Source organism: Salvelinus fontinalis, chromosome 42, assembly GCF_029448725.1.
Source record: "Salvelinus fontinalis isolate EN_2023a chromosome 42, ASM2944872v1, whole genome shotgun sequence".
Lineage (NCBI taxonomy): Eukaryota > Metazoa > Chordata > Actinopteri > Salmoniformes > Salmonidae > Salvelinus > Salvelinus fontinalis.
In genome coordinates this window covers 15290850-15310097 of record NC_074706.1, presented here as the reverse complement: position 1 = coordinate 15310097, position 19248 = coordinate 15290850, and the positions used below count along the sequence as shown (strand labels likewise).

General features: G+C 43.9%; 1 protein-coding gene across 2 annotated transcripts in view; it reads left to right on the top strand.

The window, feature by feature from the left end:
* LOC129841533 (programmed cell death protein 4-like) overlaps positions 1-19248 on the top strand; it is a 50980-nt gene that overhangs the window by 18857 nt on the left and 12875 nt on the right. For both annotated transcript variants that reach the window (XM_055909841.1, XM_055909840.1), the window contains exons 3-8: positions 12555-12854; positions 13097-13194; positions 15262-15375; positions 15583-15804; positions 16087-16184; positions 17053-17167. In XM_055909841.1, coding sequence (XP_055765816.1) covers positions 12555-12854; positions 13097-13194; positions 15262-15375; positions 15583-15804; positions 16087-16184; positions 17053-17167 — 947 coding nt within the window. The remainder of the gene's footprint in view (positions 1-12554; positions 12855-13096; positions 13195-15261; positions 15376-15582; positions 15805-16086; positions 16185-17052; positions 17168-19248) is intronic.

The window sequence follows — 19248 nt, the reverse complement described above, 5'->3', positions numbered from 1 at the left end:
CCTAGTGCCATACTTATCTTTTAAAAGATTAAGTGGATGATATCGTACCAATAAATTGCCAAATACGCCAGGTTAAAGTTCATGGTTCTTATTGATATGCATTGTGACTTTTTCTGAACTGAAGGCCATTAGGCCAATATTAGGCTATCCCTAGAAATGTGGACATCCCTGCTGTTATTGTGAAGTGGAAACGTCTAGGAGCAACAACGGCTCAGCCGCAAAGTGGTAGGCCAAACAAGCTCACAGAACTGGAACGCATAGTGCATTAACATCGTCTGTCCTCAATTGCAACACTCACCACCGAGTTCCTAACTGCCTCTTGAAGCAAAGTTTGGACAAGAACTGTTTGTCTGGAGTGATGAATCATGCTTCACCATCTGACAGTCCGACGGCCGACTCTGGGTTTGCCGGATGCCAGGAGAATGCTACCTGCTCGAATGCATAGTGCCAACTGTAAAGTTGGGTGGAGGAGGAATAATGGTCTGCGACTGTTTTTTATTGTTTGGGCTAGGCCCCTTAGTTCCAGTGACGGGAAATCTGAACGCTACAATATACAATGGCATTCTGTGCTTCTAACTTTGTGGCAACAGTTTGGTGAAGGCCCTTTCCTGTTTCAGCATGACAATGCCCCCGTATACAAAGTGACGTTCATACAGAAATGGTTTGTCAAGATCGGTGTGGAAGAACTTGACTGGCCTGCAGAGCCCTGACCTCCACTTCATTGAACACCCGGATGAATAAGGAAACGCTGACTGGGAGCCAGGCCTAGTCGCCCAACATCAGTGCCCAACCTAACTAATGTTCGTGGCTGAATGGAAGCAAGTCTCCGCAGCAATGTGCCAACATCTCGTGGAAAGCCTTGACAGAAGCGTGGAGGCTGTATAGCAGCAAAGAGGGGACCAACTCCATCTCAATGCCCAAGATTTTGGACTGAGATGTTTGATGAACAGGGGTCCATATACTTTAGGCCATGTAGTGTATCTTCCTGCCTGAAAGAGATTCCAGGCTTCCATCATAATGGTCAATTGAATGTTTGGTAAAACTAATCCCGTCGGACCTGCTCGGTTAATAACTACATAACTGACGTTCTTAGTTCCCCTACTTCCGTGAAACAAACACGCACATCTTTCATAGCGCACTAGAGAGGGACTGAAAGAGGGGAGGGGCACAGTATAGGCAGGTCTGCCACCAGACAAACTGAATCGGAACCGTGTACTAGGCCCATCTCTCAGCCATCAAAAAGCTGTATCTCACAATGGGATGCTTTATTTTCTTGCTTGCAATGTCTCGCAACGTCAGAAAAGCAGGGCCTATCGTCAATGAAATGGCTAGGATAAATCACATTTTATGAACAGGCATAGACTTTACAGTGAAATGCTTACTTACTTACAAGCCCTTAACCAACAATGCCGTTTTAAGAGAAATGTAACAAATAAAAGTAACATAATTAAAGAGCAACAGGAAAAGAACAATAGCGACGCTAAATACAGGGGGTACTGGTACAGAGTCAATGTGCGGGGGCACTGGTTCGTCGAGATAATATATACACTACCGTTCAAAAGTTTGGGGTCACCTAGAAATGTCCTTGTTTTTTTAAATAAAAGCACTTTTTTTTTTTTTTTTTTTTTTTGGTCCATCAAATTGATCCGAAATACAATGTACACATGAATGTTGTAAATGACTATTGTAGGTGTAAACGGCAGATTTTTTTTATTTTTATAAAACATTTAATGGAATATCTACATAGGCGCGTACTGAGGCCCATGATCAGCAACCATCACTCCTGTGTTCCAATGGCACGTTGTTAGCTAATCCAAGTTTATCATTGAGTATTGGAGCATCAGCATTTGTGTGTTCGTATACAGGCTCAAAATGGCTAGAAACAAAGCACTTTCTTCTGAAACTCGTCAGTCTATTCTTGTTCTGAGAAATGAAGGTTATTCCATGCGAGAAATTGCCAAGAAACTGAAGATCTCGTACAACGCTGTGTACTACTCCCTTCACAGAACAGCGCAAACTGGCTCTAACCAGAAAGAGTAGAGGCCCCGGTGCACAACTGAGCAAGAGGACAAGTACATTAGCGTGTCTAGTTTGAGAAACGGATGCCTCACAAGTCCTCAACTGGCAGCTGCATTAAATAGTACCCGCAAAACACCAGTCTCAACGTCAACAGTGAAGAGGCGACTCCAGGATGCTGGCCTTCTAGGCGGAGTTGCAAAGAAAAGCCATATCTCTCTCCGGTGTCTGTTCTTTTGCCCATCTTAATCTTTTATTTTTATTGTCCAGTCTGAGATATGGCTTTTTCTTTTCAACTCTGCCCAGAAGGCCAGCATCCCAGAGTCGCCTCCTCACTGTTGACACTGGTGGTTTGCGGGTAGACGCCTTCTGGTAGTGTCTGAAGGTCACAACACTCGAAACCGGTTTTAAGACACACACACACACACACACACACACACACACACACGTCTCCTGAAGAGGAGACCTTACAGTTTATCATAATTGATTAACCCTTTAAAAGGTATAAGGCCTTCGTTTAACTTTCAGGTAGAATCTGTTAAGAAGCCTCTTGAACCTAGACTTCGTGCTCTGGTACCGCTTGCTGTGCAGTAGCAGAGGGAACAGTCTGACTAGGATGGCTGGAGTCTTTGACAAATTTTAGGGGCTTCCTCTGACACCACCTGGTATAGAGGTCCTGGATGGCAGGAAGCTTGGCCCCGGTGATGTACTGGACCGTACGCACGACCCTCTGTCGTGCCTTGCGCTCGGAGGCCGAGCAGTTGCCATACCAGGCAGTGATGCAACCAGGCAGTGATGCTCTCGATGGTGCAGCTGTATAACTTTTTGAGGATCTGAGTACCCATGCCAAATCTTTTCAGTCTCCCTAGGGGGAATAGGCTTTGTCGTGCCCTCTTCACGACTGTCTTAGTGGGTTTGGACTAGGGATGCACCGATATGACATTTTTGCAGGATATTTTCCTTGCCAAAAACCCAACACGATACCGATATATATTTTTAAAAATGCGGCATTTTTAGCATTCTAGTACAGTTAAATAGTTGAAACCGTGTCATTTTCAGTCAGGAACAGATTATTTAATAACTTGTAAATGACAAATCAATGAATATTCATGACACAAATATTTTAGCTGCCCGGCATTACAAAGATGGGTAAGTTGCTGGTGGCTCTTCTTACTATCCAATCTTGACTGTGTGGAGAAACTAAAAAATGCTTTGAAATAAATATTTGTTTAAACTAAAATGCAGTTAATCATTTAAACTATAACTGCTTGAAAAAAATGGCTGTCACTAGGCCATGTCATAAACTGCTGTAAATGGCACAACTTAAACTTTTCAAATTTGCTCAACTGACTTGACTAGTAAAATGCGAGCGCATTTAAAAAAATAAAATTAACAAGAATAAAACTGCTTTGTTTGAAATTAAAATCTTGACCTATACCAGCCATGAATAAACAGAAAAGCCATTGGGCTTAGTGTATTTCCCCCCCCCCCCCCCCCCCCCCCGACTCTTCATGGCTGGGTTACAGTATGACTGCCCATTTTAAACATTTGTGGAAGGTTTTCCTTCACAAAGAGGACCTGCTAGGCTTTGTCACGAGAGTATGTTTCTTTTTTTCGTCTACAATGTGTGAAGCTGCACTGAAAAGGTGTGCACTGTCCACACTAGTACAGGGATTTCCAAGATACTTGCGCGCTTTAGCTAGGATGGGGAAACGGTGTTTGTTACTTCTCCAGTATCCGAGTGCATCTTTGTTCCTGGGAATGGTAGGTTCTGTCCGGTATGCTCGTCTCTACAAATAATGGAGGGGGGTATAGTACATTTAATACAACATATTGCATTATTCTTGTATTCCAAAGGATCATTAGGCATAGATCAACATTGGCAAATGTTGGCCGATGTAGTAACAGAAAATGAAAATACTTATCTCTCTTTCTCCCACACACACCACACTGACCAAAAAGTTATTTTGTTTGCATTTATGTATGTCCCCATTACCAGTAAAACATAATCAAAACATATTTACTTCACTCACTTGCAGTTTTGTTGTTAAATTGTTCAGTTTCATTCCTAACCAGGATTTCATCATGCATATCAGCAGTAAAGTATCAGCTCTCTCTCCGTGGCCTCTTCTGTCGTGGGTCCTCTTCCTTGGTGCACACTGTCACTGTGTCCGTTCCCATATTGCCCAGCTGTGTCTAACATTTCACGTAAACCCTGTTTCTTGTCTGCATCGAAGTAGTGGTCCTTGTACCTAGCATCAAGCATGGTGGCGACACTGTAAAGAGGCCTCTTAGAGAATGCCACCGAATCGCTTGTTCACAGCCTCTAGTAGAGTATTTTTGTACGTTTTTAACCCTACGGTCTGTCTGCAGTTTTGAGCAGGTGTTTCAATGCCATGACAGAGGGTATCACGTCTGCTGCAGACGCAATTGATGAGCTTTTTTCTCGAGTCAGTTTTGACTGGAACTGGAACTGGACTGGAACTGTGTTCATGTTTTCAATGAGAGTCCACTGTTTTGTACTAATTGTTGCAGGTAATTCATAGTCGGCTGCGTACAAGCCAAGCACTCGTTTTCGTTCCATCAGGCTCTCCATGAAAAAAGTACTGTTCCATCTGTTGGAAATGTCTTGCTTAAGCCTTTTTTGTTTTCACTCCAAGCTGCTCCTGTATTGCTTGTAGGTGACTGTCTGCTAGCTGTGAGTGTTTAAAATGACCCACTATCTTCCTACTTGCTGACACTGTGTCGGATATGCTGCGTTGGGCCAAAACACCTTTGTTCACAGCCAGTTGCAGCGTGTGTGCCATGCATGGCAAACTGGCGACTCTGAATTCTTCCAAAGCCTTTGTCATGTTAGTGGTTCTTCCTTAAAGTTTTCAGCTTTTGCTGCGAACGTTAGTGGTAGATGGTGGCATTCTGTCATTGCACCACACTATCACAAGGGGAAGATCAGCGTTCTATCGGTAGTCTAAACTGTGGCACAAATTGACTATAAATTAATGGCGGTGTTTTCAGTCTGTCTTTAACTTGGTCAAAACATTTATTTATTAATCTGCTCATGTTGTTCAATTATTTTCCGTTCCTCCTGAAAGCCCTAGTATTTAAAACAGTCTGTCGCCCACACGCGCTTTAAAATTTGTACAATAAAGCATATTGAAGATAGAAGCTGCCCCGTAATGAGTTCCAAGAGCCGATCTGTTACCAACTATTATTATTGATATTGTTTTTAAACTTTATTACATATTGGATCACAAAAGATTACTTGTACATTACCATGTAGTTCTTCAACCATCAGTAAGTCGATGGCTTGAGTAGTCTCGCTGGAAATGGAATACAATGTAAAAATGTGCAGCATGCAATAAAGACCAGCTGTCAATTTTATTTAAGCATTATTTTTAGCATCATTAGGCCTACTTTACAATATTGCAGCCTACTATACCTGTTCATTTTCCTGGGCTTTCGCGTTCGGCGTAACTCAAGCGAATAGCACTGTCTGAGACCATAATCCCCAAGTCTATCAGTATTTAACCGTCATGGCTCATTTCTCTTCTCTGTGCTGGAGTTCTTTTAAAACTTCTTAAGGCTAGGCGTCCCGCAATAGCGGGACAACTTCCGGTGAAACTGGAGGGTGTGCAATTCAAATAAATAACCATTAAAAATTATGGATATTAAACATTTATGTACATACAAGTGTCTTCTATCAGTTAAAAGCTTAAATTATTGTTAATCTACCTGCACTGTCCGATTTTTACAGTAGGCTTTACAGCGAAAACATGCCATGCTATTGTTTGAGGACGGCTCCCCACATCAAAATATTTTTCCCCCGGCACAGGTTTCATAAATTTAACAAATAGCGATTAAATTTTCACTATCTTTTTGAAAATCTTCCTTTTGATTTTGTCATCCAAAGGGTCCCAGCTACAACATGTAGTGTCGTTTTGTTAGATAAAATCCTTCTTTATATCCCAAAAGTTCTGTTTAGTTGGCACCATCGATTTGAGTAATCCGCTCGTAACATGCAGAGAAAGGAATCCAAAAAGCTCCCGCTGAACTTTGTTAAAACAAGTCAAAATACATTTCTACTTAATCCTCAGATACCCTAAAATGTAATTAAACTATAATATTTCATACGGAAAGAAGTATGTTCAATAGGAAAATTATATTAGCAGGTGCTTGTCCTCTACATGACGTGCGCGTACACTGATTTCTAAGTCTGTGTCCCTGTATCAAAACTCAGTCTTCCTTGTTTGGGAAGAAACAAGCCTGAAACCTTGAACAAAGACTACTGACATCCAGTGGAAGCCATAGGAATTGCATACTGGGAGCTAGATTACATTTTTTACCTATACGTTCCATTTGGAAGAGCATGGACTCTCAAAGAAATAATTTCCGGTTGGTTTTTCTTTGGATTTTCTCCTACCATATCTATTGTGTTATAGTCTCCTATATTATTTTTAACACATTGAAGTAGAAATGTTTTCTTTCCATTGGTACCAATTATATGCATATCCTGGCTTCAGGGCCTGTGCAACAGTCAGTTTACTTTGGGAAATGGAGAAAAAAGACCCTATCCTGAAGAAGTTTTAAGAATACAAAAGAAGCTATGCACCCTTGATGGGCTATTAGGACAATAGACTCTTACTGAGTTCACCAAATGCATTGTTTTCTAACCTTATCTGGATGGCTCATAACGAATTACTACGGGAATAAATATCACTGAATGACAGAAATATTGGATCAAAGTAGGCTAATGAAGGCAACATTGTTGCTTACTGGAACACCCAAAGTCATCAAATTGTTACAATAGGATTTGAAGCAATAGCCTACCTGTGTGTGGTCAACTTTTTCAGCACCGTTTCACGCTGCTCTGAGACAAGCATGGGGACTGGTCTTGATAAATCAATGAGATTTTTATTTTCACTGAATCTCCGTTTGGGTATTGGTTAGCCTACAATTAATGTTAGGATTATTTTGCTCTTCACTTGCAGTCACTTAGTAGCCTACTCCCGACCGGTCACGTTGTACAGCGCCATATTTTCCTAACACCCTAATATTAATAAAATTAAGCCACATTTCTTAATCAATCCCATATACTATGTTCTTACAAAAAAGGTTTTAAATTCTCTATTACAGACCATATTAAAAACAGTCAAACACTTCTTAAAGATGCCCACTGGTGGTAAAACTAGCATTAATGGTAACAATGACTGACACTTAAATGACGTGCCATAGAATTCTGCGGCAGCCCGCAAGCTGTGCTGCAGTACAACACAACTTTTAAAGGAAGAAAAACTGTACGTGCATTATCATGTAACACAGCATGTACTTTGTTCTTGGGGATTTTCCATATTTCAAATGTCATTGAAATGGCAGCAGCGGTATGAGAACCAGCACATTCTTGTGCATGCAACTCACTTCGCTGTCACTCAACATACTCATGGGGCTGACATCGCTGGTCCAAATGTCAGTCGTGAAGCTAATATCAGTGACGCCCATAGCAAGTAGTTCATGGATGTGCGTTTCAACAATGCAGTGTAACTCTGGTAGGGCAACATCTGAAAAATAGCGCACTTAGTAGTGTGTACCGGTGCTCAATCACCCACGACAGAGAACGGTTGATTAGCAAGGGCATTGAATTCCATTATCTTGGCTTTAATGGATTTTGCCTTGGAGTTGTCTCGTTGAAATTTTCTTCCTCTTTCAAATGACTGCTGGACTTGAACTTGTTTAGTTGTTGGTAGTGTGTGGTTAGTTTTTCTGCTTTTGTTCTAAGTAGTCGCTGAATGTCTGGACGTGATGCACTTTCGAATGAGTAATTAGGTTTGTGGTATTGAAAGATTTCACTTTCTCCCCCCTGGAAATAATAGTAGCACAAACGTGGCGTATGGCCTCATTAGGTTAGGAATCTTTCGTGGAGTCATTACGCCATCTACCTACGTTATACAGGTATGCACGTCAGCTATGCACAGGTATGCACGGCCAGGTCTCTGACCTCCCTTACGGTCCCCTAACTTGTATAAACGTTCACACGGAATACCTTTACACATCTAGAGGGAGTTGATCTTACCCATGTAGGCCTACATGCTACTAACACAGGAATACAAAGAGTTGTTTTTGACAGCAAAGTTCCCTGCTGACCTGGATCAAGCCCAAAGCTTTTAGGAGGATCTGCTGCCTGAGTTTCAGACTGGGGGGGTAGCCTATGGCCTAGTAATCTTTTTGTCTGAGTATTGGTGTCTGTATTAAATAAAGAGCGCAGAAGGGATGTGTCACTCATCGCCATGCGGAAACTGTGCCACTTGCAATTTTTTTGAATGCGATTTGTGGATTTGAATCCACAAATCACAATAGTCGCCAGATTCAAACATTTCAAAGGACATATCTGGACACTTATGGATACAGATCGCGCTTTCCATACAACTAGGCTGCCTATGGTAGACACACACTTGTAAAGAAAACACTGAAGTAGAAAAACTAGTTTCTAGCACTTTCAGTTCCATATACAGTCCGTGACGACCTACATGGCCTCAGGCTACAGATCATTGCAATACAAATGTCAAAAGGCATGTGGCCAGTACTAGCTACTCAGAGGTATAACGTTACGTTTGCTTGTTAGGTAGCACATTTTTAGTTTTCTGTGGTTTGCAATGCTTGACTTGGCAGAACCCTAGTTTCCTCTCTCGGCTCTCCTCTCTTTTTCTTCCTGTTTCCAATTGGCCAGGCCTGTTTTTGGCTGGTTGACATTGGTCTTCCCCTAATTTACTGCTCTGGCATGTGCCTATTTTGAAGGGAGTTAGAGGACGGCGAGAGACTTGGTCAGTTGTTTACAGTTTTGCAGGCCCAGAGAGTGTTTCTGACCGACGGTAGGCCGGCCCACGCTTGTTTAGAATCCGATAGCGAGGACTCTGCTGCACAGTATGCACATACACTGGAATTCTGTTAGACCTTTTTACACCCCGTAGGAATCTTGTTCACTTGATCCATGTACAAAACGTCTCACTGACTGCTAGCTCGTTTGAATAATTAACGTACTTGTGGGGGGGCCTGGCTCATCTAGCCCTTCTAGGAGAGCAGGCACACAGGCGTTATCCCAAAGTGCACTACTTTGAAACCGGGCCCACTGAGCTTAGAACTAGTGCAACATCTAGGGAACAGGGTGCCATTTTAGATGCAGGCACACACAGCACTCATGGCCAGTAAAAGTAGTTTGGCTGATGCTAGCTCCACTCCAGTCACCAGACAATGCTGGATCTGCTCTGTGGTTGGGCCACCCTCCTCGTCCCTGTGATCTATAGGGTCGTGTCTCCTCTTAGGGCTCGGCGGTGGGTTTTGTAGGAGGGCTCTGGGGTATTCATTACACCCCGAGAAGCTCCTCTTGAGGGGTCATTTGACTGGCTGTGGGCTAGCACTGCCATATGTAGTCAGACCCACGCTGAGTGGTAGTGTCGAGATGCACACTAGAAGGATAGGGGAAAAGCGCTCACGTCAGCATTTTTATCCCCCCAATGTGCCCTTTACTTGCCCCCAACACTACTAGGGCTCTACTTCAACTCCGTTTGTTGTGGTTCCCACAAGACGCTTACTGTACACTGGGACCTGTCCTTTTTCCCTGGCTCCATACACACGAGGGAGCAGAAGGGAGTTTACAGTTTTTGCTAATCCTCTAACAGTCTTAACTAGCTATTGCACCTGTGGGCTGAATGGCTGGTGAGTGCAGGAGTGTGTGTGTGTTTGCCTGTCAATGTGTGGCTTGTGTTGTGTGATCAGTCTCCATAATACATTGGGATTAGTGTGTTGCCCTGGTGTTGTAAGGGCAGAGGCCTTTAAGTCTTCTGTGTGCACACGCTACTGTGTGCCTGCTAAACAGTTGTGCGTCAACACTTTTAACATATGGAAGTGGGCCAACTATGCTTGGGTTAGTCCTGGTAGTAAGACGATGTGACTTCAGAATGTGACCAGCATAAAGTGCATTATCTCGTTCTCCTGGTCTGTTATTGTAGCTCAAAGGTGTTTTTAGACTTAGGTGTAGACCATTAGGCACGTTATGGTTCGCATATGTTGTCGGTGTGGACTTGCCTCTGTAAATCACCTTATTAAGCTATGTAGTGTGAGCAGCCAAGAGGGCTTCTAACAGCTGCTCACATCCCACACCGCCTGAGCATGCTCTGCTGTTTGAGCTGACATGTTGATGGTAGAACTGGAGGGATTGAAGCGCTATCATTGACGAAACCATTGGGTAGTCATTATCACTAGACTGCAACCCCCCCCCCCCCCCCCCCCCCCCAAAAATGGCTTTATCGTAAAATAGGGCGGAGGCTTGACACTGTTGACAGAGAAAGGTATAGGCCTAGTCTAAAGCTGGACTATTTATTTACAACTTTTTATGATTCGGGCTTTATGGGCCTAAGCAGTTTGGTTAGTGAAACTCTTAAACTCTGTAGGGCCCTATACGATCGTAAAGTTGATGTAAACATTGCATCATTTTCTTAAAGCGGCAATCAGCAGTTTAAACAATAACAAAGATCTCCCTGCCTCTGACTAAAGGCAGAGGGATGGGTCTGGAGAAATGGAACCACTCTCAAATGTATAGACTGGGCTATCGGTGCAAGGATTCGTTTTTAATCGTGTTTTGAGGCGATGCAATGTTTGTTTATGGACATCGGAGTAAAACAAGCATATGTTTTGGATTCTGATGGGATAGGGCAGTTCAACTAAGCTCATGAGACATTTATAGGTTATATTTGTCACGAATCAATGGTTACACGTAATTAATTTAGAAGTCACAAAATTGATGGACTTCAGATGGCACCTTTTTTTTTCTTTTTTTCTCTTTTTTATAAGCTACAGTACAGGACACAAATATAGACAAGGGCACATTTTGCCATGGCAGAACAGTGTCTGATGTGAAGCACTTTGGTTGTTGGTTTTAAAGGTGCAATATGCACAAATCGCTCCGCCATTTCCATTCATGGGCAGTGTACCGGTGTATTTCGAAATGACCACGACGATACAGTTTAAACAAACTATTGTTTGAAGTTCAATAAATGATCATATTTGTCGCTACTTTTTAAACACCTGCAGTCAACTAGGAGATAAGATCGAGTTCTTCATTTCACCTGTCACATTATTTTACATGAAGCTTACTGTAGTTCCCCAGAACAGTTGAGCTAGTCACGTGTTAGTTTGCAAATAGCACAATGGGAGAAAGCGGGAGCAGATGAGTCCAGCGGTGTATTGACGGGTGGGCCAGTAATCAGTCACTTCTTTAAATCCCTGAGCCGACTAGGTGAAAAATCTGATGTGCCCTTGAGCAAGGAACTTTATTTGCTCCTGTAAGTCGCTCTGGATAAGAGCATCTGCTAAATGGCTAATATGTACATTTTACCGAGTTATGAGGAAATCAGTCAACTGAAATAAATTCATTGGGCCCTAATCTATGGATTTCACTTGACTTGGAATACAGATATGCATCTGTTGGTCACAGGTATCTTTAAAAAAAATGGGCCTAATGATCTCGTCACGGTATTTTTGAGTATTCAAATTGCCAATTGATAAAATGCTGTTGGCCGTAGCTCACGCCTGCCAATACCATAACCTCACCTCCTCGACTCCATGGGGCTCTCTGTTCACAATGCTGACATCAGGAAACCGCTCGCCCACACGACGCCATACACATGGTCTGCGGTTGTAAGGTCGTTGGAGGCGGCTTGTGATAGAGAAATTCGCTCTTACCTAAGGCGCTCTTACCTAAGTTTAGTACCATGTGAGCCTGTGTCTACAGGCCAGTTTTGGCATGATAATTGGCTAACCATTAAACTAGATGTTCATGTGACCATTAAATGAAAGAGATTAGCTTAGTTAACAGTTCGACTGCATACAAGTGATATCTGCAAATTTTTTATAGATGTTGTAGACATTATTTCAAGGATAACAGCTGTCCTGTCCATAAAAAGCCACCAGTCTCAATTTACACTAGACATTGTCCATGGTGCCAAAATAATAACAAATTCTCTCATACCTGCAAGTCAATCTTAGTTATGTTATCAGTAAGGGAAATTAGTGTCTTTGAACATCCTCCAAGCCCTTGGAAAGTTTAGCATATTTTCCTTCATTTACTGGCTCTCTGTAATCCTTTAATTATTATAATCTCATGACTGTGACTGGACACACTTCTCATACTTGGGGATTCTGATTGTGTAATTTGTAGTAGAAGTGCTGGCAGTTGACATGTTTCCACAGACCGCAAACTTTTGAATATCCATCCCCATCCCCAATATCCATATCCATCATTGAATATCCATAACTTGCAACTTAACAATGTAGGATACACAAACAAATGCATACCTCGTGTTGTCAAAGGTGCAGTCTTTGTCTCCCCTGTGGCCACTGGAAGAACTGCAAACATTGTTTAATAAAAATTTAAAACTATGCAGACATGTATTTAAGCCAACCAGGGTGCGGTCCTGCTGGTTCAATGTTATTAATATTTACATGAAATTGATTAAACTCACACTGCCTGTCCTTGTATCCAATCGCAGGGGTGTTATCCTTTGACGACGATGTGGATATGGACCATCCCTATTGCGAAGAGGACGAGGCGGCACTCGAGGCGGAGGTGAACGGCAACTGGACGCCACAGGAGAAGGCGCTCCACGAGGCGCGGCTCAAGGCCAAGGCCAAGCGGCGTGTGCGCAAATCGTCATCCCGCAGCGAGTCGCTCTCAGAGTCGCTGTCGGGTGAACTGGCCGACGGCGACTCCCACAGCCCCAAGGGCAAAGTGCCCGCCCCCAACGACCGCAAGTCCAGGACAGGCAAGGGCCGGGGCCTGCCTAAGAAAGGTCTGTGCTATGCTAATAATGGTTGAGATAGATGGAAGTCATCTACTCTGTTAGCGCTGGTGGTCTAGTACCAGTTTGTCTGGGGCCATAAGTTTTTGTTTAGGATTGAAGTCTGGTAAACTGATCATAGAGCAGTGCTTATGGCTGAGGTAATCTCCCTGGGTTCACAAAACCATCTATTCTAAACGTGTCTCTTGTGCTAACTGACTAGCTCTGATGTTGATGTGGTCTTTACACGACAGGTGGCGCAGGGGGTAAAGGTGTATGGGGAGCAGCAGGTATGGTGTACGAGGTAGAGGAACCAGATGTCAAGGACCCCAACTACGACGAGATTGCACAGGTAAGAGGGGGCACGGGCGAGGTATGCGTGTGTAAAAAAAAAAAAAAAAAAAAAAAAAACACCAGCTCTCTCCTACCCCAACCTATACAATAGAGCCTCTGCACGCACCCCTCTCTTCTCATGTACACCAGTGTCCCCACAATCCATGTCCCAAATTGTTACTACAAAGACAACAGTTGAGTAGATGAGGGGGCCAGGGCTGGGTTCTTTCTGTAGTTGTTTTGCGCTGAGCTCTGTTTTTGGACTAGCTTTGTTCAGAAGTGGCCAATCGTCACAAAGCCCGTGTTGGATCATACCACTTTATGGGTTGTGGAAAATAAACATGCTTATGGTGATTGGTGGTGAATGCAGGGGCCACATGTTCCCAGACAAGCAGATATTGTCCATACAAAGTCCACAACTGGGTCATGCTCATCAGGAGACATTTTGTAACTGAAAACTAAAACCAGCGTTTTTTTTATTGGACAGATGATACCTCCCCATTATCTCTCCGTTTCAGACTGTTTTCTTCCTTTGTGCCGACTGAACACAACCCTGTTGTCAACACCCATCGCCATAATTATGACTCACTTAATGAGTCGTACATCCTCTTGTATCTTTTTGAATGGGATCAGAATAGACCATTTATTTGTGTTCTTTTCTGGGTGAAATATCTTCCATTTAAATCATGAAGGTAGGCTTGTTCTGTCATTGGCCTTTTATGACAGTCAATTCTTATATTCCACCATACACCTTAGGAATGATTTATGATGGCGATGGTTTATTTTTATTTATATATTTTTTTACTTTAAACCACAGTATCAGTTAAACGTGGATGTCGAAGGCGTTGTTTGCTATTCTGTGTAGCGAGAAAGTGCCTCCAAGACTCTTCCTCGAGAGAGAAACCTAAAAGAAACAGTACTGGGGCAGTAGTGCCGTGGCAGCAGGTAACTAGGATAGAGTTGGCGACACTGGAGAGCAGCCCTACTGACCTCTAAAAGCATATAGCCCGATCGGCCTGGCCCTGGTCAAAAATAGTGCACTATATAGGGAATAGGGTGCCATTTGGGATGTCCCATGCTCTTGAGACACACATGCCTGTCTCCAGTATATCCCGGTAGTGGTGTGTCTGGGTTCCTTACTAGCAAGGTAGTGGTAAGGGTCACATGGGTCCTGTTTCAAAACTTGAAAGTATGCATCCATCCATCCTCCCTTCCTGGAAGTAATCACTCATCAATCATGACTGGGTCTGTGAAAGTGTAATGGTGTAATCAAGTGAGATCAATGGTTACTTTAAGGAAGGGAGTTGCTGGACAATACCAGAACAGGGCATTGGTGTCGTCTGAGAACATTTTTGGTTGTTCTTAAAGGTCAAGCATACTTCTGAAACCTGGAGGGAAAACCGGAAAGGGAGTCAAGTGCGTTGGGTAATTGCTGAAACCCCGACTGTATATGTCGGCAGCACTTGGCACAGAACTGCTATCATGCTGTTACATTTGCCATATCCCGGCCATTCAGCGTAAATATGATGGCAGTTATTGACCCCTGCTCTATACCTTAAAGGCCCAGTGCGGTCAAATGTGATTTTCCTGTGTTTTATACACATTTCCTCAATAGTTTGGAATAATACTGTGAAATTGCAAAAAAAATATTATCCCCTTTTTTAGCAAAAAAAAAATAGTTTGTAAAGACAGGCAGAAATGTCTGTCTGTTTTGGTGGTAGTTTTGGCCTTCCATGGTGATATCACTATGCTGTAAATTAGTTAATAGACCAATAAGAAAGGGTTCCAAATCTAATTTTCCATTTTCCCCCCTCCACTCAAACCACTCCGACAGACCTAGCAAAACTCTTGCTTGAGAAATTGCTCTTTGCTAAGAAGCTATTTATTTTTGACAATTAAACTCCCACAGTAAGGTACTTAATTGCTACCCATAAATTATTTGATTTTGCGATTAAAAATGGCTGCATTGGACTTTTAACAAATGCACCAGTAGCATTTCAGATTACAGCCTAATGAGCGGGCCGGCCGTGTTGATGTTATTAGATTGCTATTCCTGACCTATAATGTCTGTGGTTTCATTTTAAAGGGAGACACCGTGTATGCCACTGTTGTTCCAGAGCTGGACGAGAGGGAACTGGAGAAGACCGTCAACCCCATCGTACAGGAGTACTTTGAGCACGGGGACACAAAAGAAGTCCAGGTATGTGTTTGATGTTGCACTAAAGAGAGGAAGAGGTTGGATGGAGGATTGGTTATTTGAGAAGGTCTTTAGATGGCAGTGCATCTATTTTCTTTTACTGTTTTGCCTCAAAACCATGCAGGGTCCCGACATATCATTTTACTTCACGTTAACTGCCTTTGTGTGCGTGTTTCTCTGTGTACACCCTACCCCCTCTTCCACTCCCAGATGCTGCTGAGGGAGCTGAACCTGGGCCACCACAAGTACGAGTTCTCCAGCCTGGCTGTGTCCCTGTCTTTGGAGGGCAAGGCCAGCCACCGGGAGCTCACCTCCAGGCTGCTCCGTGACCTGGTCGGCAAGGAGCTCTCGGAGTCCGACATGTCCCGCGCCTTCGACAAGATCCTCAAAGAGCTGCCCGACCTTATGCTGGACACACCAGAGGCTCCACAGGTACTGGATGGGGGAAGGACTTGTTAGAAAAATACACAAATGGCACCTTATTCCCTATTTAATACACTACTTTTGACAAGGGACAATGGATCTCTGGTCTGAAGTAGTGCACTATATAAGGAATAAATAGGGTGCCATTTTTGTATGCAATCATTGTACATTTTTCTTTCAGACAAATTATAATTTGTCATGCTGCTTTAAACCCAACCCTCTTTTTAATTTAAAGAGTAACCGATCATCTACTCTTAGTTTTTACCTCTTTAACTCTCTCCAACTCTACAGATGCTGGGACAGTTTATTGCCCGTGCCATCGCGGACCACGCTCTACCTATGGCATTCCTGGACCGCTACAAAGGCAAGGTGGACTGCGACCACGCTAGGTGAGCAGGGGATAGGATAATAAAAAAAGATGGGCATTGATTGGTGGAGGGGTGATTTTAAATTCAAACAACTTCTTCAGTCCTTAGAATACTATTTAGGGCTAAGGCAGTGCTTCAGACAAACAACAGACTGGCACAGACAATAAATGGACAGCAACATTAGAGACACTGATATGAATCATGTGCAAACGGCAGGGAGAATTAGTTAATGTTGGTCATTTAGGGTGAGGAGAAATCAGATGAAGTTGCCCCTGTCAGCTTTGCGCACAATCAGTATTCTCTAAGGATTAAGGAAGAAACTGATCTTAGATCTGTTGCCAACAAGGAACATGGTGGAGAAGCCCACTTCACATCAAAGCAGCCTGAAGTGGTTACATATCTGTTACTGATGTTGTCAGTTAATTGCTTATAAACCGCCTGATGAGGGGCCAGGGTAAATGTTTACATCTTCTCACCATGGAAGCGTAGTCATTCTCCAAGCAACTGAATGATCCCCCTCCAGAACTGATGATGACCCTGATTTGGTTTCACCTAATGTTTGGAATCTCCAATTTTCTGTTAAAGATGTAATACTCCAACCCGAGAATATGAATTCCAATGCAAATTATACTGTTATATTTATTCTGAGTTGGTGAAGGTACATTTTGTAGTTAACCTGCTGATTCCTGACATTTCCTTTTAAAAAAAATTTAAATTTATATATACCCTGTTTTACTAGGCATTCAGAAAGCCATTTTGTTGTGAATTCATGTGACCATGTTCAATATCTAGCTGTGACTTGACGCATTCCCCTTTTTCTCATTGCATCTCTCTGTGGTTGTGGTCATGGTTGCGATCATGACTGTTGCGGTTATTCCCTTCCCCACAGAGCCGCGTTGGACCGCGCGGCGGTGCTCCTCTCCATGAAGAGGGAGATGGTGCGGCTAGACAACGTGTGGGGTGTGGGCGGCGGCCTCAGACCTGTCAAACACCTCGTCAAAGAGGTAAGGGGCAGTCTCTGCCAAGTAGGCGGGACCTGGCGCCCCGCCCGCCAATCATCACATGCCAGTGTTGTATCATTGTGTGACTCATCAAAACATTCCAGTTAGACAAGCAACCGCCCATTCCGGATGTTCTCTCTCTGCATGCATGAAATGTGATGCCTTGTTGGAAGTGACAGGAGACACCTAATGAGAATCAAATATGGATAAATGGCAACAGACCTGGGTTCTGTAAATATTATTTGAACTCAGGTCTGACTGGCAATTCAACAAAACCTATATTCAGCTAACGCCCATCTATCAGGGCTAGAAACGTGCAAAACCAATCAAAGGAGAGCTTTGTTATATTTCTCTGCAGCCTTCCATTGTGGGTCAACTGTATTTACACACAGTGGAGATTACCTCTTTGCCCCCCCCCCCCCCCCCCCCCCCCCACACCTGAACCCAGACTCTCAGCGCAGAGAGATGGGCACTGTCTGGTTGTTTCCCAAAATGGCACCCTATAAAGTAGTGCACTAAATAGGGAATCGGGTGCCATTTGAGACATAACCTGCCTGTCTGGTGGTGTGGATCTGTACTCGTGTGTTATGTAAACACAACAAGGTGGAGAGAGAACTTCATGCTGGGAAAAGAGTCGTGGGGATCCCTGTCAGGCCGGTGTCAGCACAACGCTGTCCCTCAGAGCTTGGCCCTGACTGCAAAGCCTGGAACAAAGAGGCCGATGCTCACACTTACAGGGACACATGCGTGCATGTATGTACGTAAACAGAAGCTCAGGGACTCACACATACACCTGAGTGCAGGTTTTCAAGTCAGGAGAGGGGTGTGTGTGTGCGCATTTGTATATTCTAGTGGTCAAGAGTCTGCTACTTGAACTAAATGGATAATTTGGCACCCTCGTGTGTGAATGTGCACGGTTGCACACATGCTTGTGACGATGTAGCAGAGCAAGAGTATTGTGTAATCCACCGTACGTTAGTCTCTGTAGCCTGCAGACTCCAGACCGGGTTTGATTTCCTGCCCGTCCTTGTTGGGCCTCAGGCCCTGATCGAGTGGGGCTACGGAGTACACACACAGCCTGCCAGAACAGGAGCTCCTAGGGCGTGTCCCAAATGGCACCTTATCGCCTGTATACTGCACTACTTATGACCAGAGCTCAATGGGTCCTGGTCAAAAGTAGTGCACTACATAGGGTCATTAGGGAAACAGATTTTGCCGCCTCTGGTTTTGATCAAATCACTCTGCCAGAGACTACATTGAAGTCAGAGTATGGGAGTTAAGAGCAATTTGAATAGCAGTATTCCCCCTAGGGCGTTTTCACATATGCGTTTGGTACTGTGGTGAGGTTCCCTGGAGTGTTCTTTCACAAGACCTGGAAATAACCGTTTCAGGGTGTGATTTGACAACATGCTCCAAGAACCGGCTCATACAGGGATATGCGTGTAAGAGTCAGACAAGTGCCCTTATTCCCCTGCTGTTACTTTTGTATAGTGCTTTTGGCTGGGCATAGTTATCAGAATTGAGTACAGGGGTGTGTGTGTGCACAGTATTGTCGTAAACAAAGCTGCCGGTGACTACTGCACAAACATTAAGCTAGGGTTGATTGTATACTGTACCTTCGCACACACAAACCGAATAGGACTGATAAGTCCGTGCGGTGAGTGATTAGGAGACTAGTGGAGTCCTCCAGAGCATCTTGTTTTTGTCCCAAATGGCACCCTATTTCCTCAATAGTGCACTACTTTTAAACAGAACCCATAAGTAGTGCACTTTAAAAGGAATAGGATCAGGGTGCCATTTGGGACACAGCCCGTCTGTCTCGCTTCTCTTAATCTGGGCTTTAGGAAGGCTGCCTAGTATCCCCCCCTAACCACTTAAACACTGTCTGCCAGAGGACTGGATTGGTATGGTTTGGCAGTACCGTGCTCAGGGGTGAAGCCTTGGCCACGCTAGGGTCATCACACACTCGTCAGCGAGATCGCACGCCCCCCCCCCCCCCCCCAACGGCAGCAACCGCTGGAACCCTGCCCCCATTTCACTGCTTCACCATGGAGACGGGTAGTCGGCAGTGTGCCTGCTCCAGC